General features: G+C 43.3%; 1 protein-coding gene across 3 annotated transcripts; it reads left to right on the forward strand.

The window, feature by feature from the left end:
- Positions 1-26,378, forward strand: LOC136678919 (zinc finger E-box-binding homeobox 1-like). 3 transcript variants are annotated; one of them, XM_066657109.1, is made up of 10 exons: positions 1-73; positions 12,534-12,695; positions 12,793-12,840; positions 14,552-14,680; positions 14,825-15,027; positions 15,993-16,098; positions 16,804-18,716; positions 20,707-21,315; positions 21,996-22,170; positions 23,479-26,378. In XM_066657109.1, the coding sequence occupies exons 1-10, from the start codon at positions 13-15 to the stop codon at positions 24,063-24,065; spliced, it is 3,993 nt and encodes a 1,330-aa protein (XP_066513206.1). In that variant the 5' UTR covers positions 1-12; the 3' UTR covers positions 24,066-26,378. The 3 variants fall into 3 exon arrangements, with proteins under 3 accessions (XP_066513206.1, XP_066513207.1, XP_066513208.1); XM_066657110.1 differs by having other exon boundaries at positions 20,728-21,315; XM_066657111.1 differs by lacking the exon at positions 1-73 and adding an exon at positions 1,229-1,393.
- Positions 26,379-27,475: the final 1,097 nt, after the last annotated feature.

The raw sequence follows: 27,475 nt of genomic DNA on the forward strand, positions 1-27,475 counted from the left end.
GGCGCTGGAGTCATGGCGGACGGCCCCAGGTGCAGAAAGCGAAGAAAGCAGGCGAACCCGCGTAGGAACAGCGGTGAGTGACCGTCGCGGCGCTGGGGCTCAAACCGAGGCGAGCTCCGCCCTCCGCCAAGCGGCTGGAGCACTTTGAGGGAGTTTGGTGGTCTGTTGAGTCACTTAGTTTTATGGTGGACTGTTTAAAATAGTGTCTGAGGGCTGTACCGTTATCCGTTACCTGAGTCTCAAAACTTCTCCGTGCCCTTTTCCAGGGCCGTTCCGCACACCGATCGGTTCGTTCTGCTTACTGTGGCTTTTAATTGAGTTATTAAAGCTTTTTAAAGTTAAAATCCACTTTGTCTATGTTAACTCTGGGTTGAGGCGTGGAGTAAAGCGACACTAAACACCACAGATGAACCTGGGTGACTCAGAGAGACAGACAAATCGAGAGAGACGTTTTTTCCGCGATTTAGCCTCACGTTTCTTAACTTGTCGTGGTCTAGTCCACATTTTACTAATTCACCGAGCTGCTTGTACTTTCTGGAAATCTCAAGAGCTGCCTTTCTGTTGTGGAGTTCTGCTTTAAACAAAACAAAAAGGCAGAGTGTGGGTGTTGCTCGGAGGTGTGGGCTGGGCTGAGCTGCCGTTAGCTGTAGCTCTAGGTTTGCTATCAACCTGAAAGGAAACAGGGTTCTGTGCAGTTTGACGTTCCTAAACGTTTAACGTGTGGAAAAACGCAGAATGGGCTCGTGTAGTACTCACAAAACGACGACAAATATTCTAGACACCTTTCCTATAACACAGAACAGTAATTGCTGAAGGAAACGTGTTGTTTCTAAGCCGCTATCAAGTGTTTTATCCACCTAAGCCCTGTTCGCGTTTGTAAATAATACAGCTCCGTCACCGCACCCTCGGTTTCACACGAGAATTGGTGAGATTTGGACTAACTCCCCCAGTTTTGTGAGTGTGAGGAGTGATTTGTTTTATTTACACATTCTGTTAAAGCTTCATTTAGCAACAACGCGGAGTTTACTAACTTTAAATCACCGAAATAACCCTCCAAAAAGTTGGTGTCCGCGGGAGCTCCCGACGGTAGCGCGTCTTTTAAACATCCTCCTCTCGCTCAGCCCTTGACCGTTATACCTTTATTCCAGCCCCACGGGCGCGCGCGTGACGCAGCTTCGCCCCGCCCCGCGCAGGAGCATCAACGTGTTTACCTGAACGGCGAGCGGAGGAAGAAAGGAAAAGAAAGAGCAGAAAAAGGGAAAACAAAATTAAATAACGGATAAAACCAATGCCATCTTTAACCGCTGACCGCGCGCCTCTCGTCCCCGGAGCTGCTCTCACACAACCAGCGAGAACAAGCGAGAGGAGCCGCGGCAAATGGCCACTTGCGCAGGTAGAGCGACACCACGGAGCCTGGCGCACGAGGCTGGGGCGAGCTACTTACCACCATTCTCCGTTCCACCTTAAATGATGCAGCACTTCATTCTGGCTCCCTGCAGTGTTTAAGGTGGAACAGAGACTCGGGCAGTCGGACGTGTATGTCTCATGCGCCATTTAAGGTGGTAAGGAAAGTCTCGGGCGCTATAACCTATAACTGCTGCATCATTTAAGGTGGAACGGAACGCCTCAGACACTAGAATTCAACTCCTGCATCATTTAAGGTGGAAAGGAAAGCCTTGGGCGCTAGAATGTAACTCCATCATTTAAGGTGGAACTGTGAATTGGGAAAAGTGGAAACTTTAGCCTTGTCCGGGGTCTGTTTCTGTATTTCTTCACCGTTCATTATTTCCGTCGTCGTAACTCCGCGACTAAAGTACGGAGAAAGAACGAAAGAAGAGCGGGAGGTCGCTGTTCGACGTGTAGGTGTTTGTAGGTGGCTTTAGTTGTTGTCAAGTTCGCGTCTGTTTCTCTGAGTCGAAGCCTCTTTTGCTTATTTTGAGGCGGAATGGCGGACCGTTATGTGGCGCAGAGAGGGGCGGGTGGGGCAGCTCGCGCTAACGGCGCGGAGGGAGACGGACAGGTGCGAAAGGTGATGCAACAGCACCTTCTCAAAGGTGATTCAGCGCCAGTCTCCTCCACAAATCTGTGTCTGAGAGCAGAGGGAAGATATTTTCCCTTCTGTTACAGGACAAACTGAAAGATCTGTGAATGTTGGCTTATAGATTTAGAGGGGAGTGGTGTGTTTCAGTTTGTCTTTTAACATACAACGTAATACTGGAGAGCGCCCTGGAAAAGCACACGCACTCAAGCGCTTTGATATTCACAGGAGAAATGCAGTGCTGCGGTCCTAAAAACTGACTTCTACACCTAAACAGCGCACCTATTGCCAGACAGGGAGTTGTGCAGCCTGTGGCTTTATAACAGAAACGCGTTTCACCGTGCAGAAGCCGTTGTTTCGTGGACTAAATAATGCACTACAGAGGGAGCAAGGAGCTATTTGAGATTCAGCCTCAGAACCAACTGGTGCGCGTGAAGGTGCGGCTGCTTTCAGGCGACCGTGATTTATGCTTCTTTTAACGGCTGGAAGCTGAACACTGCGCATGCTCACTAGACAAAAATGCATGCAAGAGCGGGGCTGGTGTTTTGACCGAAGTTAGATCTCACTTGTCTTTGCTCTAGGACAGGGCTAATTAACTAAACTCAAGAAGGGCCAGTTAGAGAGAATTTTCCCAAGCCAAGGTGTGGATCATAATGTACAACTTTAACATTATGATCAGTGCCATATCCTGTACATTAAAGTAGATTTATAGTTAAAGAATCTTTTAATGCAATTTATAACTGAATGTCAAATCAGATTATACTTTCAATTACATTTCAACAAGATTTATAAATATTGTAAATAATACTCTAAATAAAGTTTCCTTTTCTCATTTCAAGTGAATTTTCAAATAAAACAATGAATTTGGAAAAAAATATATATGTAAATAAAGTCCCTAATGACTTTTGTAGTTGCGGTTGACTTTACTGCTTTTCCATAACCAGCGATTTGATTGGCTCTTAATGCTGGAGGGCGGGACTTTATCCGTAAACAGGATCTATATTTAGCGTTATGAGAATTTCAACCAGTAATCGTTCCCTTCTCATTAAGATTTCTGGTTTTACCTTCCGCTGTTTTCCCGAAAGTGTCCCAAAAGAGCTTCACCAGATTTTGAGTTAGAACCTGCTCTATATTCTGCGTTTTACGGGTGCGTTAAACCCAGGCAGACCAATCAGAGCATCGTTGTCATGGATACAGACAAAACAAATGAGCAGGAAGATTGCAGTTGAACATTTCATCTTGTTTGTAGCAGAACACAAGCGTAAAATATAACCAACACGTTGAGAACTAATCTGTGGAGGTTAAAGAAAATGGGTCTGTCCCAAAACGTGAGAGCATTTTACCTCATAATGAGTGCGCTCCTGACACATAGGCAGTCACAATTTTTAGACACCTCACTATGCTGTGTACTAAGATATCTTAATTTTAAGGTAGCATCGAACCCTTCCTTAGCCGCGAAGGCAATCCCAGGATGCAATGCCAGAACAGCTCCCATACATTTCGCTCTTCTCACACCCCCATTTCGCGCTGAAACGTTGAGGCGACGCTAGCCGCTGAGGGAACACCAGTTACGTGCTTTGGGCTGGAGAAAGCCGTGACTCTCTAACTGCAGTGTCTCAGTAATCTGCCGATTTAAACATTTGTCTACGTAGTCAGTGCCTACCTAGGTAGCTCACTAGGTTTTGGGACAGACCCAGTATAATCCCTTTTAATGAGAGGAGCAGCACGCAGAAGCAGAGCCTCAAACTCCCCCAGTGACCTTCGGAAACACTGCTGGGCTCTTGTTCTGGAGACTGGGGTGATTCAGTGTGGCGTTTAGTTGCAGTGTTTACAGTAAAATAATAAATTCCTCATTGTTTCTACTCAGTAAATCTATTTATTCTTCATCCTCCAGCGTCTTCCTGTGATTTCAGATCGCTGAGAAAAAGCGTGTCAGACTTTGTGTGAAGGTACCACTGCTTTAAAAAATGCCCATAAACCTGACGCTTGTTCATTTCACCTGCTTTCAACACATCTGTTCACTTGCTGCTTAATATATCCCAAATTTGACAGGCGCCCCTGTAATCACACAATCTACTGTATGCTGTTCACTTCACCTGTCAGGGGTTGTAGTCTTGTGTGCACTTTTCTGGTAATTGTTGATTGCTATTGGGACAGCAATGGAGTGAGTGAACTTAAGGAGAAAAAATGTAAAAAAACATCAGTTTGGACGTCATAGAGTATATCACGAATGGAAGAACGTGAGCGACAAATACATTCAACTCCTTCGCAGCAGGCACCCAGGCAGGAAAAAGTCCTAGTGTCTGTTCCAAATAGCTCCCTACTCCCTACGTAGTGCACTAATTTTGTCAGAGTGAAATTAAATTGAGTTTTTATAGTCCTGTGGCCTTTATAGAAAAGGGATTGTTGTCAGAACATTTATTGTACCGATTGCTATCAGGATGTAAAGAGCATTATAAAATGCAATAAAAAGAAAAATCACATTCTCTAATGTCACAGCTTCTCTAATGTCGCTGGGAGCTCGTTCCTCTCTTGTTTCCTGAGCTCTGTTTATTTTTGGTGTGTGATTGTGCTAAAGTCGCTGAAATGGTTTTTTCTCCGTGTTTACATTTGACTTCCTTTTGTTCAGTGTTGTCTAAATTAAAGTCGAAACACAACACGTCTGGTGCTGTGTTATTCTTGGGTACGTGCTGCTCGAGTCGCTCGGTCGGCCTCAGCGTTTAGGTTCTCCTCCATGTGGCAGATTGGGGCAGAATCATGTGACTACAGAGTGGTAGTGTAGTTTTAAAGGGATAGTTACACACACACACACACACATTGGGGACATAACAGAATTAAAAATAATAATAAAATAAAAAAAATAATAAAATCATGTAACAAATAAAACTGAAAATGAACACTTTATAATTGTTTGTTCAATAAAATCAATGAAGGCTAATTTCCTGGAGTAAGAAATTACACCCTTAGCCCTAACTTCCCCTAAGACAGATGTAATTTGCATCAGCTGCACTGAAACAGATGCTGAAGATTAGCAAGTTGTTGGGAGCTTCATGGGAAGAGTTTTCATAAAAATGAGACCCTTGGTGTTTCTAAATAGCCTGTGGTTTTTGTGTCTTTATTGGCACTTTTCCACTGCATGGTACCAATTTTGATCAACTCTTATTTATTTTGCATCAGGCAAATTTCGTACCTGGAACCGTGTACTTTTTTAGTACCTGTTTGCTCCTGGTTCAGAGAGAGCCAAGTAGGAACTAAACCGTGACATTTAAACCTTGTAGAGCGCTGACTGGTGATAGAGACCTGTCAATCAGGGTGAAATGCAGACATTTAGCACATACTAGAGCTGGAAAATGCAATATGGAATGAAAAAACTGGCTAAAGGCCTTTTTAAACATCTCTCACTCACTCACATGCAAACGACCAGCTCTCGGGGCTTCTGCTAAAACACTCTCTCTCTCTCTCTCTCTCTCTCTCTCTCTCTCTCACACCCACACACACACACACACAGAGTGCTTCTGAGTTGAGGGATATTAACCTCAGTCGCAAACAGCTCTCGGGGCTCCAGCTGGAGGAATGTGTGCAGTCACCCAAAATGACGTTGACTACACGATAAAACCCATATATCTCTCATAATATATGGAATCTACCTGACTCGGCTTGGCTTTTTTGCTTTTTTGCCACTGGCCACATCTGATACCTAGACCCTGAAACCCTGTACTTTTTCAGTCCCTGCTCGCGCCTGGTTCCAACCGAGCCGAGTAGGTACTAAATGGTGAGGTGTAAACCCTGCAGAGCGCTGATTGGCTAGAGCCATGTCAATCACCACGAAATGTAGAGCTCATTCAAATCCAGCACAAACTCACCGCTTGTTAAACCTCAGAAGTTACAGCAGCTTTCACATTTATTTTTTATTGGACTCACAGCGGTCTTTACCTCGAGGTGTTTTGAAGAGGTTTAAAAGTTCCTTGGGCCGACGGCCAACGAAAATCTCCAGCAAAAGCCAACGTGTGACAAGGAAAACAGATCTGTGAGAACTGTGGCGCAGAGCCATGATCAGTTCAAAAAACAAAAACCAAGCGAATACACGAGTAAACAGCACCTGAACTTACCTCCGTCGTCGTTGTGGTTTTCAAAGCGAGCGATTCCCAGTATCGGGGGGGGGGGGCGGGGGGGGGGGGGGGGGGGACGGGGGGACTGTGCTTGTGTTGAGTCGAGTAGAGACGGACCCATGCAGAGGAAAAGTGACATTGTAGCTTTGGAAGCCCATGTCAAACCCTATTTCTTTATAAGTACCTTTAGGGCAGCTTCAAACCAAAATGCTGCCTCATAAGAATCTCGACAGCGCAGTATTTGAGTTGAGTGCAGCTTATTTTCATTGGATGCTTTGTGCTGATTACAGTCAAGTGCTTCACAGGAGTGATGCTCTCGTGGGGTAATTAATGACAGGGTTGAACTAAGCACATCACTAGTCTTTTTATTTGTGATTTGTGATTGCAGATGTAGTATGTTGCCTTGTCAACTCAGGGATGTGATTCATAATTTGAGGAAATTGGTCAGGTTTTAATTTTTATGAAGAGAACCGGAAAAATCCTGCTATCGTACATCATCTATTTGCATTCCTTACTCATTTCACTAGTTCTCTGGTCCTTGAGGTGTGTGTGTGTGTGTGTGTGTGTTTGGAATATAAACAGGAGAGTGAAAGATCTCAGTGAGTTATGGTAAATTGCTTTTGCATACTAATTTTATTCACTAATCTACAAACATGTGGATGTTACTTTCTATCATGTCATAAACATTTTTATTTTGCTTACTCATTAGCTACATCATTAGTCTGACTGAGATAGTTTATAATCATGAACTGTTGAGCAGCGCTGTGTGTGATGTTGGGGTTTTTGTGTTCCAAAAATAATAAGAAAAAATGATTGTGGGCCATATCTGGGTATCTTCTGGAGAACTGCACAACAGTAGCTTGCAGAGTTGGACTGTATAAAGGTACTGTAAACACTGATCATCCGTAACATTACAACCATCTCCTTGTTTCTAAATTCACTATCCTTTCTCTGAGTTCCACTGATTATACAGAAGCACTTTGTAGTTATACAATTACAGACTGTAGTCCATTTCTTTATTTTCCTCCTTTCACCGCTTATCCAGTTCAGAGTCTGGAGCGTTTAATGCTGCACACTGGTGCAACAGGTAGTGTCTCTGTCACAGCTCCAGGGTCCTGGAGGTTGTGAGTTCGAGTCCCGCTCCAGGTGATTGTGAGGAGTGTGGTGTGTTCTCCCTGTGTCTGCGTGGGTTTCCTCCGGGTGACTGTCTGTGAGGAGTGTGGTGTGTTCTCTCTATGTCTGTGTGGGTTTCCTCCGGGTGACTGTCTGTGAGGAGTGTGATGTGTTGTCTCTGTGTCTGCATGGGTTTCCTCCGGGTGACTGTCTGTGAGGAGTGTGGTGTGTTCTCTCTATGTCTGTGTGGGTTTCCTCCGGGTGACTGTCTGTGAGGAGTGTGGTGTGTTCTCCCTGTGTCTGCATAGGTTTCCTCCGGGTGACTGTCTGTGAGGAGTGTGGTGTGTTCTCTCTGTGTCTGTGTGTGTTTCCTCCGGGTGACTGTCTGTGAGGAGTGTGGTGTGTTCTCCCTGTGTCTGCGTGGGTTTCCTCCAGGTGCTCCGGTTTTCTCCCACGCTCCAAAAACACGTTGGTAGGTGGATTGGCAACTCAAAAGTGTCCGTAGGTGTGAGCTTGTGTTGCCCTGTGAAGGACTGGCGCCCCCTCCTGGGTGTCTTACTGCCTTGTGCCCAGTGATTCTGGGTAGGCTCCAGACCCACCGCCGCCCTGAACTGGATAAGGGTTACAGACAATGAATGAATGAATAAATATAAAACGTTTCAATAACAATCTGATTTTTAAACACATTTTCTGTATTTTAGTATTTACAGCATCAGTCACTGACTGATGTCCATTAGAGGGCGCTGTCGTCAGTTCAGCACTCAATTTTAAAGTTAGTTTAAAAATATTAATATAGACAAACCAAGAGGTTGTTTTTTAATGGTGATGTCATGCTGCTTTCAGTTCCTGGCCGTTTTTCTGTGACTTTTTTATTGTTCGTCTCGATATCGGAATTCTATCATATCGACCGAAATTAAGAAATACATTGTGATATAAATTTTGTCCATATCGTTCAGCTGTAGTGTGACAGCTTTCTTGAAATTGCAGTTGTGTTTCTTTATCATGTTTTTGTCACAGAGATGCACAAAATCGGCATGATATATTCTGGTGACTCCATTGTTATATATTTTTATATATTGTAAGCCTAAAGTGCCTTGCTCTGTATGAAAACGTTTAAATGATTCTGATACCTAGTTTTTAATTATTTTTAAATAAACACATACCTAGAATAAGTGTGTGTGGGGTAGGGGGTTGGGTAGCAGGTGTGCTACATAACGAGCCAAATCACCTCATCCCAGGAAACGCCACAGGAAATGTGTGTTACCATGACAACTTGACTGTGTTGATTATGAGGTCATAGTGGACGGGTTTGTAATTGCCAAGAGTGTGTCTGCTTTTCAGACACACACACACACATACACACACACACACATCCATTCACAAGTTGTTTCAAATCCTGACCTTCAGGTGTAGAAATAAAAATTGCTTAGACCCATGACATGTAGGGACTATGGAAGGAAAAAAAGGAGCAATACATGTTTACTGGTCATGTAGATTCTCTGTTAGTGTGGGTGTGTGAATTTAGATCCTCATTCACTCAGGGTGAAACTAGAAGAGGAAGGAAAAGAGAGGTAGAGAGAGAGAGAGAGAGAGAAGCACGTGGCATACTCACCCAGTATTGTTTGGCATAGTTGGTGTGTTCTAAAAACTAGGTAGGCCAATGAACCCTGGTGAATGAGAGAGAACATTCAAGAACAGTGTGAATGGAGGTAAAAGCTTTGAGAACTGTTCAGTTCCCTTGTGCCAGACTGATTTAGATTTTTGTTTGTTTATTTTGGGGAAAAGTAAAACGGTTTCCTTTGGTTTTAAATAACAATCTAATGGTAATGATTATGAAACCAGTTTGTGAACAGAATCATAATAACTGTTGTGCTCAATTTTGGAGATTTTACAGAAAGATGTCTCTGTAGACGGTGTTAAAGAAGCATTTTGCTGATGGTTTTAGATGGTGTTAAAGAGGCAACTTTCACAACCCAGCACTGCAGCATCCTCTTGTCTGTTTTAGCAAACATGCAACATCCATTGCTTTTATTATTTTGATGATATTGCTTTTGACAGTGGATTTTCAAGCAGTGTACAACAACCTGTGTATATCTGTTGGCCACCAAACATACACACATTTTAGTAAGAGTGAGGATGAGGAAAAAAAGAAACTTACAATTACATGTTCTGCCTTAAAATGACCACCTGAATATCATTGAGATGCTGAGCTGAGCTGTAATAGCGAAAACACAGCCTCTGTCATTGGTACTCCAGGTTCAGCACTGCAGAAACTGCATTATGTAACTTTTGGAGGAAGGCAGGAAACCATCCCCCCTCCTCCCTGTCCCAGATGATTTCAGTACAGTGCTGTAAATATTAATTACACTTAGGTGGAGCCCCAGGAGCAAAAACCCCAAATCTTACGTGGTGTCCCTTTAAAAGCACACATTAACATCACTTCCTTGGCACAGGTCCTTGTTCTAGCCAGAGTTCGGACAGAAACCAGGACAGAGATTCTTATAGCCAGCCTCCGTTTACATGCTACCAATCATGCCCAGTCAGTATTGTTCATATTATTGTGATTATTTAGTAGTATGAGCAGTAGACATTTTTCAAAGTGGGGAAAATAGAATCAGGAAGTGAGAAATAAAAAAAAACCCTATATAATCATTTACAAAGCATTTACAATAGGAAAACACCCCTGTTTCCATGGTTACTGCTGATAACTAAATTCTTAATTGCTGTATTTTCTTATTATTTACTAATTATTCTGTTTCTTTACTGAAAAAGAACATTCTTCATGTGAATATACTACAACAGTCATAGAAAATACATCAGTCTTTAAACTTGTCCTGATTGAGTTAGAGATGATCCAAATTTTATAAAGTTAGCGGGCTAGGTAGATGAGTTATCAACAAGCCATCACTGGACCTTGCATGGAAAACGTATATGGTGTTTACACTTCCACGGGAAACACAGATTTCGTTTGAAAAATCATAGGAGCCAAAAAAAATAGCATTTCAGTTACTGAGAGAAATGTTAATGTGTAGGTGTAGGCATAGCAGTACTTAACGGGCATAAGACGGTGCGAATGTGTTTGTATTTGAAGACTGTACGGCATAATGCCATGATGAATTCCTCAAAACGTCAGAAGTAATTTATATAATGCCCCTGAGACTGTTACTGCTCCTGCTGACTCCCCAAAGAGTCTCACACACACACCACTGCACTATTCTCGCTCTCGCTCTCGCTAAATCTCTTTCTCACTGACATGCACACTCAAATACTACTTCTATTGTTTTGTTGATGTGTCTTGCTGTCGGAAATAGATGCAGGTTTGATTCCTGCTAGGAAATATTAAATGAAAAATGTAACACTTCACCTAGCTCCACATGGAATGCATTTACATGCAGTTAATAATCTGTGATTTCTACAGTTATCTTGTTTATCCAAGTGGTCGTGTAAACAACAGCATACTCCGATTTCTGAGATCAGAGTAAAGCCTAGAAATCAGATAGTCCCACGCGGGACTCAAACCCACAACCTCCAGGACCCTGGAGCTGTGACCGAGTCACTACCCACTGCTCCACTGTGCCTCCCAGACTACAACATGCTAAGCATAATTATGTAGATATTAGATGTAGCTATTCAGATTTCCAGTTTGCAAATCTCGTTTGATAACAGAACCAGTTTGTGTCGGGATAAAGACATTTTTCCTGGTACAGATTGGAGTTGTAAGACAGGTGAGATTGAAACAGACATTGATAGGTGGTATCTACCCTAAGTGCCTCTGCTGGGGAACATTCCAGCCGTTGTCCTCCCTTGGCTACATGTTTCTCCATCGCACTGAGGACTGCAGAGGAATAAGATTATATTTGGTAATGACACACACAGGCGTGCACACACGCACGCACACGCACATAGAAGAAAGCTGTTTTGGATAGACTCCAACCATACAGGCATGCAGTGATGAATTTTCCAGCAAGCCTATCAGCCCGCAAGACAAGGAAATTATGCTCCATTGTTTCTGAGTCCAATCTTTACGTTTGTGACAAATCAGATTTTTGAGAAAAACAGAAATGTGTAAGACTTTATTTTCATACAGTCATCATAATGACAATTTTATCAGAATCTTCAGAAGTACTGTGACCCTGGAATGGGTTACGGTATAAAAACGATGATATTATCCATCCATTGTCTGTAACTCTTATCCAGTTCAGGGTCACGGTGGGTCCAGAGCCTACCTGGAATCATTGGGCACAAGGTGGGAATACACCCTGGAGGGGGCACCAGTCCTTCACAGGGCAACACACACACACACATTCACTCACACACTCCAACCTACGGACACTTTTGAGTCTCCAATCAACCTACCAACGTGTGTTTTTGGACTGTGGGAGGAAACCCAGAGAGACACAGAGAGAACACACCTCACTCCTCACAGACAGTCACCCGGAGGAAACCCACGCAGACACAGGGAGAACACACCACACTCCTCACAGACAGTCACCCGGAGCGGGAATCGAACCCACAACCTCCAGGTCCCTGGAGCTGTGTGACTCCGACACCTGCCTGCTGTGCCACTGTGCCGCCCCACGATGATATTATTCAGAAATGAATTAAACTTAGTCTATAGTGGTTCTCTCAGAGCATCAACTCATGGAATCATTTCCAAAGCAGTTTGACAGTTTTACTTTGGCTTTGGTTTAAGGTTTGGTCTGAATTCCACAAAGAGGTCTAGTGTCAATAAACGATGGCTTTGGACTTGAACTGTGTGATATCTGCTGCTTAAATCAGCTTTGCTAACCATAATGAGCTAATGCATCCCAGGATGATCATAAAGTACAGATCATTTAACCTTTTGGTACTTAGTGACGTCAGCACGAGGGCTGTCAAAATCACATGACTTTTTGAGGCATTAAATGTTAAATTGCTTTTGGGAGATAACTCTATGCCATGTGGTAAAAACAAAGCAATACGTTTTAATCAGGTCTGTAACCTTGGTATTGTCATGGACTCTACATTTCTCTTGTGGCACACATCAATGACATCATCAAAATAGGCTTGTTTCACCTTTGAAATATCACTAGACTGCATCCTCTCCCTGTCTCTGGCTGAAACTATTTCATGCTTTTATAACGCCTAGGCTGGATTACGGCGATGCAGTATTGGTTGGGCTCCCAGCTACCGTTGTACTGTAAAGTGTACTTGAAAGGCACTTATAAATACAATTTATTAGTTTTATTATTATTATTAATCACAGAAACACTCTCTTCTTCCTTCTCAAACAGTGAGGAGTTTCTCGAACGTGTCCGAAGCTGCGTCTGATTCTGACGATGAAGATAAACTTCACATTGTGGAGGAAGACAGTATTTCAGATGTTCCAGATGAAAAGCCAACAGTATTCCAGCTAGGTGCTGCACAACAGATACACAATGGACACACAGAGGATGGTCAGTAAAAAAAAACAGCTAATAAATTGATCTTTTTAAAACTGTATATTTAAAGCAAAATTCTCTGAAAGTAAGTTATTATTTGAAATGTTTACAGATGGGAACCTGGGGCCGGACGCTTTGATAAGAGCAGTCAGAGTTAAAGGTAAGTCATAAGAGTCCGCTCTTATTTTACATCACGTAATGTGGGGTATATGTTTAAGGGGGTTTGTCCTGATGTAGAAAACCTGGGTCCAAACAGCATTTTAGGCTGTGAACTTATTATGTTTCATCAGTGTACACCCGTGCATTTCATTTCATTTTTCACATGGACTGTCATTGTACAAAGGACATACATTTGTGTCAGTGTGACTGTGAGGAGTGTGGTGTGTTCTCCCTGTGTTTGTGTGGGTTTCCTTCGAGTGACTGTATGTGAGGAGTGTGGTGTGTTCTCCCTGTGTCTGTGTGGGTTTCCTCCGGGTGACTGTCTGTGAGGAGTGTGGTGTGTTCTCCCTGTGTCTGCGAGGGTTTCCTCTGGATGACTGTCTGTGAGGAGTGTGGTGTGTTCTCTCTGTGTCTGCGTGGGTTTCCTCCGGGTGACTGTCTGTGAGGAGTGTGGTGTGTTCTTCCTGTGTCTGCGTGGGTTTCCTCTGGGTGACTGTCTGTGAGGAGTGTGGTGTGTTCTCCCTTTGTCTGCGTGGGTTTCCTCCGGGTGACTGTCTGTGAGGAGTGTGGTGTGTTCTCTCTGTGTCTGCGTTGGTTTCCACCGGGTGACTGTCTGTGAGGAGTGTGGTGTGTTCTCTCTGTGTTTGTGTGGGTTTCCTCCGGGTGACTGTCTGTGAGGAGTGTGGTGTGTTCTCTCTGTGTCTGCGTGGGTTTCCTCCGAGTGACTGTCTGTGAGGAGTGTGGTGTGTTCTCTCTGTGTCTGCGTTGGTTTCCTTCGGGTGCTCCGGTTTCCCGCCACAGTCCAAAAACACACGTTGGTAGGTGGATTGGAGACTCAAAAGTGTCCGTAGGTGTGAGTGTGTGTCGCCCTGTGAAGGACTGATGCCCCCTCCAGGGTGTGTTCCCGCCTTGCGCCCAATGATTCCAGGTAGACTCTGGACCCACCATGACCCTGAATTGGATAAGCGCTTACAGATAATGGATGGATGGTTTTAGTCTGTGTTTTGGTGTTTGGTCAATGAAAATATTGGTTTCTGAAGGTACTCTTTAAGGTGGAGATATTTTTTGTGTTTATGACCAACACACATCTTTTCATAAATGCTGTTGTCACACAGCATCCCTGTCTCTGGCTGATATTCAGAGAGCACCTCATTCCTTATATAGAGAATTACATAAGTCATAAAACTTAATAAATTTAATGTGCAATTATTTGTCTTGGTACAACATACAATGAAATGTGTATTCTGCATATAACACATCAGTGGCAGTGAACACACACACACTAGTGCACTAGGGGCTGTGAACACACACCCAGAGAGGTACTGGGTACTTAAGAGCTACTATAGCCCCCTACTGGATTAGCATGATAATGCAACCATTTTCATATTTACCTGGATGGGGATATTTTCAAAAACATGGAGGAAATCTCTGGTTCCGTGTGCACAGGGCCTTAACTGTTCAGAGGTGGGAAGGTATCTCTCGAAATGAGCTCATTGTACAGTTGTGTTCCCTGGCTGGTTTGATAGAACAGATGTGAATCATTTAAAACAGTAAGAAGGACCAGGTGTGCTCATTTCTTACACATAAACATTTTGCTCTTTTACAAACTCTTTGTTTGTTTGGTAAATATAGCACCTGATTCTTGAAGGCTTCTGCAGCCAAAGCATATTGCCTTTCTTTGTATTGATCAGTTTTCTGTATTTCCACAAAAGAGGAGTGTATAACCGATGAAGAGGATGATGAAATCCAGAAAAACGAAACACAAATACAGAGGAATGAAGGGGCCATTTTTCAAGAGGATGAGCAGAGCACACCAGAAAGAGGAGGCCATGATGAGAATGGTAATAATTACGGTTCAAACAGACTAACTTCGTTTGTCTCCACTATTCCCTCGTCTACCTCCATACACCCTTCTGTCACAGTACAGAAGCTCATAAAGAACTCAAATAAACATGTTCCTTTTTCTCCTTAACCCTCACTTTCAGGTACTCCTGACGAGTTCTCTCAGCTGCACACATGTCCCTACTGTTCGCGAGGTTATAAGCGTCACACGTCTCTCAAGGATCACATCAAACTGCGCCATGAGAAGAGCAAGCAAGACTTCAGCTGTTCCCTCTGCAACTACAACTGCAGCTACCGCACACAGCTCGACCGTCACATGACCTCTCATAAAAATGGACGAGAACAGGTGCCTTGTAAAACTAATCTCTATTAAAATATATTACATTATTTGTTTTTTTTTGCAGTTTTTAACTACATTTAACCTTTGTATTTTGTTAATGTTTCTTACTGAATTGCAGGGGCGTAGGAGGGAGTTTGATGTTAGGGGGGGGACATATTTGCTGAGTCAAAACCCACCCTATACCCAAAATATCTAGTTACAATCTGATGTGGGACAGCGTTTGGCTGTGTCCCAAACAACATACTATGGAACTTAACTTAATACTGCACTACAGAAAGCACTGCTTACGGTAGCTCTACAGTCAGACCGTCCAATCTGAAGATTTTAGGCTACTTCACCACGCCCCCTTCTCATTCAAGCGAACCAATCGGAGTAGGGGAGGGCGGGACTAGTTTGTGAACGAAACTTCTCGAAGTTCTATGTAAGCTCTAGAAAAACGAAATCCCGGACGTTTGTGAAATTCCGCCCGAACATTTTTTTAAGTCTAAAAAAGAGGACATGTCCGGGTAAAAGAGGACGTCTGGTCACCTTATGATTGACCCGCTTCTTGACAACATCTGAACACACGCAATGACGCAAACGAAGAATGGTCCGTGTCAAACGTGTAGTGCCACTAGTCTCCCGACTGAGACCCGGCACGAACTTATAGTGCTAATCTAATCTTGACACAAAGGCACAAAAATATTTTGTAGTCGGATCCCAGCATAAGAGCGGAAACTGAGCACATGACTGAGACAAAACCATCACAACAATAAGCTAACTGAAAATATATGTGAATGTATTTACACATAAATTTATCCATTTTTTCAGAGATGTATAATTTTCTAAACATTCTTTGGAGTTTGTATCATTGTCTCTACATTGCACATATGCTACAGAACAGTGCTTAAATAAACTCAGCATGTTACAAAATTAAACGTTCATGATCTACTGGAATTGCAATGCTCCCTCTTTTTCTGTCTCCTTCTCAGAGGGCTGTGACACAGTCAGGAGGAAACAGGAAGTTCAAGTGCACAGAGTGTTCTAAAGCCTTCAAATATAAACATCACCTGAAGGAACACCTGCGCATCCACAGCGGTTAGCGGCTATTTACATGTTTATTGAAGTTTTTGAATTCTGTTTTTTTTGCTTCTGGAGCGGGCGGCACGGTGGCTCAGCAGGTAGTGTTGCAGTCACACAGCTCCAGGGGCCTGGAGGTTGTGGGTTCGATTCCCGCTCCGGTTGACTGTCTGTGAGGAGTTGGTGTGTTTCCTCCGGGTGCTCCGGTTTCCTCCTACAGTCCAAAAACACACGTTGCAGGTGGATTGGCGACTCAGAAAGTGTCCGTATGTGTGTGTGTGTGTGTCTGTATCTGTGTTGCCTGGCGCCCCCTCCAGGGTGTATTCCCGCCTTGCGCCCAATGATTCCAGGTAGGCTCTGGACCCACCGCGACCCTGAATTGGATAAGTGGTTACAGATAATGCTTCTGGAGCTCCCTCAGTGTAATTCATGTTAACAGCACTGTACTAAAATCAAAGGGGAGGGGGGTGGTTTCCTACCCGTCTCCAAATGTTGCATAGTGCAGTTTCTACAGTGCAGAGCCCACAGTGGCAACAACAGAGGCTCTGTTCTCTTTATTACAGCCCAGTGAAGGATCACAATGATTTTGAAACTGTATATTTTAGATAAAAAATATTACGTAGTGTCCCTTTAATGCTTCCTTTTTGTTTGGAGGACTGTGCAGCAAATACAGTGTAACACAACTGAGGACTGTAACTGTGTTTTGTTCTCTACTCTTCCTAGGTGAAAAGCCTTATGAGTGTTCGAATTGTAAGAAGCGTTTTTCACACTCCGGCTCCTACAGTTCTCACATCAGTAGCAAGAAGTGTGTAGGATCTCCCCCTGCTCTAAACGCTCTGTCTCGCTCCCCCGGGGTCAAAGCTGCTCTCACCCTCTCACGGCCCACACGCATCCTCTTGCGGGAGAAAGTGGATATTAGTAATAAACCTTTACATGAACAGCTTCCACCCAAACAGATTAAGCAAGAGCCTATAAATCATGAACTTAAACCCGTCACAACTTCGCAAGTCGTGACCACAACCACCGCCACCACCAATAACGGGAGTGCCATTCCTCTTCAGACTGCTGCCCCTCAGGGTGTGGTACAGACTTTGGTTGTACCTACTGTGGGATTAACTCAGCCAATCAGTATTAACCTGAGTGATTTACAGAATGCACTGAAAGCAGCAATGGATGGAAACATGATCCGGCAGGTAGTGGCTAGCACAAATGCTAACGGAACTGCCGCTAAAGTTGTCGGTCAGCTACAGCCACAAACGCAGGCAGTGGTTGTGCAGACTCCTCATCAACAGGCACAGGTGATCTCTGCCATCTCCCTGCCAGTGGTGGATCAGGACGGGAATGCCAAAATTATCATCAACTACAACATAGACCCACAGGTCGCCACGTCAAAGATGAACACAGTGCAGCCTGTTATAGCACCGCCAACTGTGGCACAAGCAAAACTGCTGCAGCCAAATGTGACGCCACCAAAGGTGGTACATTTTAACTCAACACAAACTCCAAAGGTGTTACAAGTAAACTCAGCCCAGCCTCCAAAGGTGTTACAGGTGAACTCAACCCAGCTTCCAAAGGTGGTACCGATCAATTCCACCCAGCCTCCAAAGGAAGCACAGGCCAATGCAGCCCAGCCTCCTAAGGTGGTACACGTTAACTCATTACAGCCTCCAAAGGTGGTACAGGTTAACTCAACCCAGCTTTCAAAGTTAGTACAAGTTAACTCAACACAACCAAACGTTACTCTAACCCAAATGCCAGGCACCACTAAGCCATTACCTACGCAGATAAACATCCTTAAACCCATCCAAACAGGTAATTCCTGTAAAGTGCCATCTATCTACAAGGTAACTAAGCTGGTCCAATCGCTCCCTACGCAGACAAAGTTTTCACAGCCAACAGTGTTACTTCTGAGGAGAACGGACGGGTCGCAGGGTTTGGTAGTCCGACAGTTAACAACTGTGCATTCGAACACACAGGTAATTCCAGCCATAGACTCCAAGATCATAGAGAATATGTCAAGCCCTGAAAAGGCAATGGTGACAGAAAAGCAAATATCACCTGTTCAGCAAAAACAGGCTGGAGAAGATTCCATTGCTCCCAATGAGAACTGCCAGCCTGAAGACCTGAGCAGGTCTTTGTTACAGGAGATTCAGATCAAAACTGAGCCTATGTCTCCAGTTGAAATTGAGCCTGATATGCAGACAGATGGAGAAGACACCTTGCAGACGGAGGGAGAAAGAGCAGAAAGAACAATTGCAAAGAGCATAGGTTCAGACTTTACAACAGCTCACAGTGGAGTTGCTTGTAGTGATGGCTTCCATAACTATGCCACATGTCTTTTCTGTGACAGCAGTCCTAGCAGTGCTGATATACTCAACTGTCTCAACAGCAATGAGCAAGGATCTGGCATATCTCTCTCCTCCCTGCTCGGAGAGGGAGACTCTGGACCTCCAGTAGAGAGTCTTTTACCCCTCCTCAAAGCTTATAGCAAGGACTCACACCCCAGTGAGGAGCAGCTCTCTCGAGTTGCTGAGTCAGTCAGTCTGCCTCTGGATGTGGTCAGTAGGTGGTTCCAAAGAATGCGCTCCAAGAAGATATCACTCCGACCCCTGGGTTATCCCAAAACCACAGAGCAAGTAAGTGTGTTATATGAATATTTTTGGATATTTAAGATGCTAATGGTTTTGTAGAATTCTAATCTATAAGAAGACTTTGTTTAATTTGGATATGGAAAGGCACAGAAGTGTAAACATGCTACACACTGTTAAAAAACTCAATTCCAAAAAGTTGGGAGGGTATGTGAAATGCTTATAAAATAGGAAAGTGATGTTAGAAAATATTAGAGCTTAATTGTGAAATTTGAGTCCCGCTCCGGGTGACTGTCTGTGAGGAGTGTGGTGTGTTCTCCCTGTGTCTGCGTGGGTTTCCTCCGGGTGACTGTCTGTGAGGAGTGTGGTGTGTTCTCTCTGTGTCTGCGTGGGTTTCCTCCGGGTGACTGTCTGTGAGGAGTGTGGTGTGTTCTCCCTGTGTCTGCGTGGGTTTCCTCCGGGTGACTGTCTGTGAGGAGTGTGGTGTGTTCTCTCTGTGTCTGAGTGGGTTTCTTCCAGGTGACTGTCTGTGAGGAGTGTGGTGTGTTCTCTCTGTGTCTGTTTAGGTTTCCTCCGGGTGACTGTCTGTGAGGAGTGTGGTGTGTTCTCCCCGTGTCTGTTTAGGTTTCCTCCGGGTGCTCCGGTTTCCTCCCACGCTCCAAAAACACACGTTAGTAGGTGGATTGGAGGCTCAAAAGTGTCCGTAGGTGTGAGTGTGTGAGTGTGTGTCGCCCTGTGAAGGACTGATTCCCCCTGCAGGGTGTATTCCCGCATTGCGCCCAGTGATTCTGGGTAGGTTCCGGACCCGCCGCGACCCTGAACTGGATAAGGGTTACAGACAATGAATGAATGAAGGAATAATTCTGAATTAGAAGCTGTGGTACATCACCTTTTCTTGTTTAGGGAAAGGGAAGACACCAATTTATCCAAGTTTAAAAGCAAAACTCTTCTGATGCGCCAATGCAGCACAACTTTGTTCTTATGTTTCAAAACACCAAGTTTTCAGGCCGGTACATATCTGGTGTGTAGGAAGGCTAGTTTGTAAAAAGCGCTATATAAATAAATATGATTTGATTAGAACCTCCAGGATCTATTTATGCAGCCATGCTTTTGCAGTGTTTGCAGAACCTGACTTGGCATTGTCATGTCAGAATAAGCATCAGTGTCCCTCAAAAAGAGGTAATCCAGAAGGCAGCAGGTGTAGTAACATATACACGCATTGCTGGACGATGTAGGCTTTTGAACTTTACGCCGGCAAGAAGTTTCATTTTAATTTTATTCTTTAGCTCAGAGAAAGCTACACACTGGCTCACACTGTCATACCACAAGATTTCAGATGTGCTTTAACCATGAGAAGACAGCAGCATGTTTGGGCATGGATTCTGCTGAGCCTACTGTCTTAACTTGCATTTATAGATGCAGCAACGAACAGTACATAGTAATGTCAGAGTATTCCTGTCTGTTCGGCGATATCCATGACAGAAACATGCTTGTTTTGATGCAGGGCGTCTGAAATATTGAAGGTCACTGACATTCCACACTGTAATGAGGTGCAAAGTTGAAAGGCTGTAATTGACATAGGAACATTGTCTTAAGCCCCTTGATTATTTTCTGTGAGGTGTGAGCATTAACCCATCCTTGATGATAAAGAATGCTTTTTTTTTTACATAAACATGATTGAATTGTTTGAATGAAATGTTTAAGATGTTTGTTTGAAAATTTCACAATGTTCCTGGACTTAAATTGCCCCTGATCTATGAACTGAAAGCATTATACAGTTAGAATGTTTAATTACACAAACATTAGAATGATAAAATAGTTTCCTTTGTGTTGTTATTTAAACACAGGACTAATAGCATTTACAAATCACTGCTGTCAGTTTTATTTGCATTTCTATTTTCATACCATCTCAACTTGTTTGGAATTGAAGTCTGCAGAGTCCGGTTTGCTGCCCAGATGTAAAGAGAGATCGTTACAAATGAAAGAAAATTGTTTATTAACAGCCTCACAGAGATTTGTCCTTCCACCCCCTTATCAGACTCTCGAAAACTCTTCACAGGACCCAAGTATCGACTCCCCATCCCAAATCCTCAACACTCCATGTGAACCCCATGAAGACTCTTCATTGAACCAGAAAAGTGTCCCTTCTCCACTCAACCTCTCCGCTAACGATCTCATCATTGTAAAGACAGAGGAGTCAGAAGAGGAAGGGCAAACTGAACCTCTGGACCTTTCTCTCCCAAAGTCCTCCTGCAACAACGCTAACGCCTCGAATTCCACGTCAGCATCCACCAACAAGCCATCGCTTCCTGCACAAGAGGAGCCTTTGAATCTCACCTGCCTCAAGAAGGATGCATTGCCTGGCAACACCATTTACATGACACAACCTACTACAAGTCCAGTAAACATCGTAGCAGCATCTTTGCCCACGTTGGTTGCCATAGCAGAGCCAGGCGGAGTCCCCTGCATCCGAGCTGCCTTCTCCACCAACAAACGCACCATCCTCATACCCCAGTTGTCCTACACCTATGCCACACCCTCAACTAACAGCAAGGCTATCACCACCACCTCCGCCAACACGTCCAACACCACTGCCACCCCGCCATCCGCAGACACACAGGGAACAGTCATACTTAGCGGCAGTCAGGTAAGAAAATGTGCTGAGCAGTATTTAGTATCTGTTCTCTCAGTATCTTATGGTGTTTTTCCACTCGGCAGGGTCAATCAGCATGGCCCTATTACTAATGCGATTAATCCACAACCTCTTCAAATGTCTGTGCTCATTATCCACCACATAATCGTTTCTGCAGTGCAGAGCCCACAGTAGCAACAATAGAGGCTCTTTTCTCCATTTTACAGTTCAGTGAAGGACAACAATGATTTTGAAGCTGTACATTTTAGATAAAAACATTACGTAGTGTGGATTTAAAGGCTAAGCAGCAGCTCTATGAAAGTGTCAAACAAATAAATACAGTGGAGTTTGAGTTCCTAACTTGTGTTTATTGATAGTCAGAAAACATGTTATTTCTTACTAATTGAAGGAATAACGTTTAAAAGACCGTTGGTCCCCCCCCCAACGGTGTTGGGAAACTCTAATAGGCGTCTTGCCTGTGACGTAGATGGTGGACAACAACTCTAGAAGCTGCACTTAATTTAATGCAAAATGACGAAAAGGTGTGTTGTTTTTGGCTGCAATCATTCAATGTTATTCGGTCTGTTTTCCGATCTTGTACCTTTCAACATGTTTTATATTTTGTGTCAAACGTTTTAAACTTTTTATCATTTATAATCTGCCTTTCTCTCTTTCTTTGAATTTCTGTTTTTTAGGAAGCGGCCAAAGCTGGAGGTGAATGTGCGTCGGCGTGGGACGGGCAGAATGACGGTGACCTCTCACCAAATAGAAAGAGGAGGAAGTTGCAGTGTGGCCAGTTCGCTTGTGACCTGTGTGACAAAATCTTCCAGAAGAGCAGCTCGTTGCTGCGACACAAATATGAACACACAGGTACAAAAGGTTTGTTTTGGGGCTTGTGGCTGAAGCAGACTTTAAATTTGACATTCAGCCTGTATTCACAGTAAGGCAGGTTTAACCCTGATCTGTAGTTTAATTTCCATAACTTTGATACCTACAAATACGTTTAGAATTGGGAAAAATCACACGCATTAGAATGTTTACTAGTTTCCTGTGAAACTACATATTTCTCATCAAAATTGAGCTGTTTTTATTTAATGAAGGATTGATTTGCTGAGGTAAGTATTGTGTGATTCACAACTCATTACACTCCACAGCCCGATGCTGCGGTGGTTTTAAACTCCACTAGATGATGTTTGGCATTGTGTGTGTTACATCAGAGCATCCCACTTCACTGGCTCCAAAGGGCTTTATGGGTGCCCCATAATTAGCTGAAAACACTCATTTGAAGAGGTGTCTATTAGGGGTGTAGGAAAACATTGATTCGCGCTCAAATCACGTTTCTAACATTGAACGATTCAGAATCGATTCTCGTTTTCTTTTTTTTTTTTTTGCGGGTGCCAGTGTGCCTTCTCAGCCACTGTAGTGCTAGGCAAAACAAGTCTAGTAGGCTACAGGGGGGTGTTTAGTGTCGTGTTACGGTGTTTGTTGTTGTGCCGCTAAAGAATGGAGGATGAAGAAGAAGGTCTTTGAAAGCAACCATTTGGATTTGAAAGAATCGGAAAAAAATCGAATCGTGACCCCAAGAATCGATTCTGAATCGAATCATGGGATTCCCAAAGATTCGCAGCCCTAGTCTCTATTTTATAACTAAATACAAACCTGGGCTCATTCATTGTGTTGGCTAAAGACACACATTTGTATTTTTGTATCTTAAAGTTACACTAGATTAGATTTGTGTTTTTTGCTGCTGGGGCTCCCCCTATTGTACTTTTTACAGCACTGTACTGAAATGAATGGTGAGGGAGGGAGGTAGTTTCCTACCTTCCTCCAAAAGTTACATAGGGCAGATTCTGCAGTGCTGAGCAGGTGCTTTATTTTCCTTATTACAGTTCACAATTATTTTAAAGCTGTAATTTTAAGGTGAAAATATTACATAATGGCCCTTTAAGGGTTCAAATAGGTTTGCCTTTCAGAATCGGTCAGAGTTTATAGTGTGAGTGGCCTCTACAGTGTGAGGTGTCAGCTACACGTCATACACACTGTTGTAAAGTGAATAACACCAGGGTGGTCAGAGCAGCAGGGTGTTTATGATGAAATGTGCACTGCCCGTGAGATTGTCTGTTTATCTGCAGATATTACCTGCTGATGTTTGATTCTCTTTTGAAACTCACTAAACAGGTAAGCGTCCTCATGAGTGCGGCGTGTGTAAGAAGGCTTTTAAACATAAGCACCACCTGATAGAGCACACGCGTCTTCACTCCGGAGAGAAACCCTATCAGTGTGACAAGTGCGGCAAGCGCTTCTCCCACTCCGGCTCCTACTCCCAGCACATGAACCATCGCTACTCCTACTGCAAGAAAGAAGCTCCCGACCAACCAGGGCCAACCCACACTCCTTCACATCTCGACTCCGATGAGAGAGAGAGCGAGGCGGAGGAGGAGGAGGAGGAAGACGAGGAACGAGAAGGAGAGAGAGACGCCAACGAGGAAATGGAGTTTGCTGACTTTGACATGAGCGAAATAAGAGTGGTCAGAGTTGGGGAGGAATTTGATGAGGAGGAAGAGGAGGAAGAAGATGGAGAGGAAGAGCAAGTGACGGAGGAAGAAGATGCCATGGAGCTGCAGGTTGAGGAAATAGACGCTCTAGAGGAAGTTGTGGAGATCGTGGACATGGGGGAGAGCGTAAAAAAACAAAACGCGGAGGAGATGAGGAAAACGGTGGTTACTGACTGCGTGGAAAGAACAGAGGAGGGAAAAAACAACTGAGAAAAGGAACATTTATTTTCTCTAGTATTTGATGATGAACAGATGAATAATTAAGACTCATTGTGGAGTCTCGAGAGCCGTGGGTTCCTCTAGAAGCAGTGTGTCAGTATTTTACTGTGTATGAAGCCCATGTGTGCCTGATCCTCAAACCTTTTTTTTTTGTTGTTTTTCGAAAGGAAAATAATTAGAGCCATTTCTAAACGAGTTAAATCCAACTAAACTGGACGATTTAAAGCTTAGTTGACCATTTCGGGTTGAATTGTGTTACTGGACCGCAACCTCCAGGTTTGTTCGTCAGTGTTACTAAAGGTTTTCCTTTAAAACTTTCCGTCTGTACAGTCAGGTGAGATTTATATACATTTTTATTGCCAATGAAGTTTACTAAATCAGTATTTTATTAGTATGTCACTATGTTTTGAGAGATAAAACTAAAATGCACTGCAGGTACATTTATGGATTGTTTATTTATGGATACATAATGCCTCAAGTTTTAGATACCGATCAGTATTCTTGTTAAAGCAGGCCAGCCAGTGTTAGCATAGCATCGTTTTATTTTTTATTTTTTGTTTTGCCATCTGCCTGTCCGCCTTTTGAAGGAAATTATTTCCCAATTGCACTTCGGTACCATGGCATCATCTATAAAGATTTAAAAAATAACAATGTACTTTTCATTTTTAAACAAATTACGAAGGGGGCAGTTCTCCTTCGTGTTTATTATGGGTCTCAGTACCTTGTGTGTAGTTTATTCTGCTACACATTTTGCATCGTTTGAGATTGAGCACTCCTAAAGGTCTGTAGTTCTGACTGTACACTCTAGGCCCATAAAAAGGTCATGAAATCTTTGCTATGTTAGCGATTCTTTATAGATGGTACTTATTCTGAAGTGCACTTTTCTGTGGTATAGTATGTAGGAACATGGCTCCGTTTAAAAGGAAAAAAAAAAAGAAAAATCTTTCAGTCAGGGAATTGTGTGTCGACCTCAAAGCCAGTGTTAATGTCTGTGTTTAGTTTACTGAAAAAAGCCTTTGTTTCATTAGGGGTGCACTGAGTTTTACGAAGCACATTACTGAGAGTTGTGCAATAGAGTATCTTCACAAGTACTTTTTATTTCTCTAGCTTATTTTTCAATTTTCTGAAACTCCCCTCAAATTATTACACGTTGCAGTGGGCAACTACCAATGTGAGATCCTCAATGACAAAACAACTGTGTTTGTTTCATTCAGAATATTATTACCTTTTTATTTCTTGGTGAAATCATGAAGGTAATATGTGCGTAAATATTTTAGTGCTGTTCACCATTCGCTAATCCATTTTTACGTCGTGTGATGTTGGTGCACCCCTAATTTTAGTCAAGTCTTGTCTTACTGTGTCATTTCGTGTCAACGTTAGATAAACTATGAAGCGTTCTAAGGAACCCCACACCCCCAGCCTTATGCAAGACCGCCAAGCTGTAAGTGCCATTCATTCCATTTAACCCTAATTCAGTACCAAATGAAACCATTTCAAACTAATCAGCAGATTTATGAAGGATTTTAAAACTTGAACACAGTCATGTCAACTGTACTCTTTGGTAAAAAAGAGCCAAGAACGTTAATTTGGTTGAGTTTAGAGTTGTTTGATGTAGCATCAGAGCACCATTTTAGCTCTCGGTTTTTTCAGCTATTAATAGACGTTCACATATAGGATTTACTACAGTGAATAAGACAATAACGAAGTAGACATTGGGCTGTTACCACATATTATTATTTTCATATTTTCCAGGCTGCACCAGTGTGAATATGTCAGGGGTGGCCTTGTGAATACACACCGCAGCTGACTTTGGCTTAGTATTGGGGTGAGTGCAGAACGCACGCCTCAGTGTGGCATTTGTACTTTAAAACCTAGGTTTGTATGATAGTGGTTTAAAACTTTAGCATCAAAGGGCCATTATGGATCAAACTGTTTTTCCCCAGGGAATTTAAGCTCTTTCACATTTTGCCTGATGACAATTATTTGGCAATTATTTTGCTAATTGGTTGGAATAAAGGCTATGACCCACGCTGGTCGTCTGGAGACGAAGCCAGCTGTTGGATAAAGGCATAGGAAAGAGGAAAAAAAAAATGTGCAAACGTGAAGGAAGAAATACACTAGTGAATTAGCCGAAGGAGTGCACTTGATGTTAAGAGGCGCTTGTAAGAAAAGGGTGAATGTGATTTTAATGTTAATTTTACCATAACACATTACAGTATTATTCATTGTGATGTATTATTTCTAAATGTTCATGTTTATAATAATGCACGTGTATATTGTGTATGTTTGTATCATCAGTATTAAAAAAACTGTCATTGATGATTTGTTTATTTCATTTATACACACATTTTATTTTTCCTTGATGAATATTTATTATTACACACACATCTGTTTACTGTAGTTTACAATATACTTTGTAGATAGTAATGAAAATGTGTCACCAAGGAAATAAATTACAATATTTTTTACAACATTTACAGCAATGTAAATAACAGACCTCTTTAAACTGAAGAATGTACTTGTCTCTGCAGTCATGTTTCATTCATTCATTGTCTGTAACCCTTATCCAGTTCAGGGTCGCGGTGGGTCCAGAGGCTACCTGGAATCACAGGGCGCAAGGCAGGAATACACCCTGGAGGGGGCGCCAGTCCTTCACAGGGCAATACACACACCTACAGACACTTTTGAGTCGCCAGTTTTTGGACTGTGGGAGGAAACCGGAGCACCCAGAGGAAACCCACACAGACACAGGGAGAACACACCACACTCCTCACAGAAAGTCACCCGGAGGAAACCAACACAGACACAGAGAACACACCACACTCCTCACAGAAAGTCAACCGGAGGAAACCAACACAGACACAGGGAGAACACACCACACTCCTCACAGAAAGTCAACCGGAGGAAACCAACACAGAAACAGGGAGAACACACCACACTCCTCACAGACAGTCACCCGGAGGAACCCCACGCGGACACAGAGAGAACACACCACACTCCTCACAGACAGTCACCCGGAGGAAACCCACGCAGACACAGGGAGAACACACCACACTCCTCACAGACAGTCACCCGGACGAAACCCACAGATACAGGGAGAACACACCACACTCCTCACAGACAGTCACCCGGAGGAAACCCACGCAGACACAGAGAGAACACACCACACTCCTCACAGATAGTCACCCGGAGCTGGAATCGAACCCACAACCTCCAGGTCCCTGGAGCTGTGTGACTGCGACACCTACCTGCTGTATAATAAACACCGGACAAAAGTTGTACCGTCACAACTTTAAACACACACAAGTAATTTATATATATTTATAAAATAATGTGCATGTTTATGCCAACAAACATGGCTTAATGTTTTCATTTTTGTTGTACACTGCATAGTTATTTAG

Source organism: Hoplias malabaricus, chromosome Y, assembly GCF_029633855.1.
Source record: "Hoplias malabaricus isolate fHopMal1 chromosome Y, fHopMal1.hap1, whole genome shotgun sequence".
Taxonomy (NCBI): Eukaryota; Metazoa; Chordata; class Actinopteri; order Characiformes; family Erythrinidae; genus Hoplias; species Hoplias malabaricus.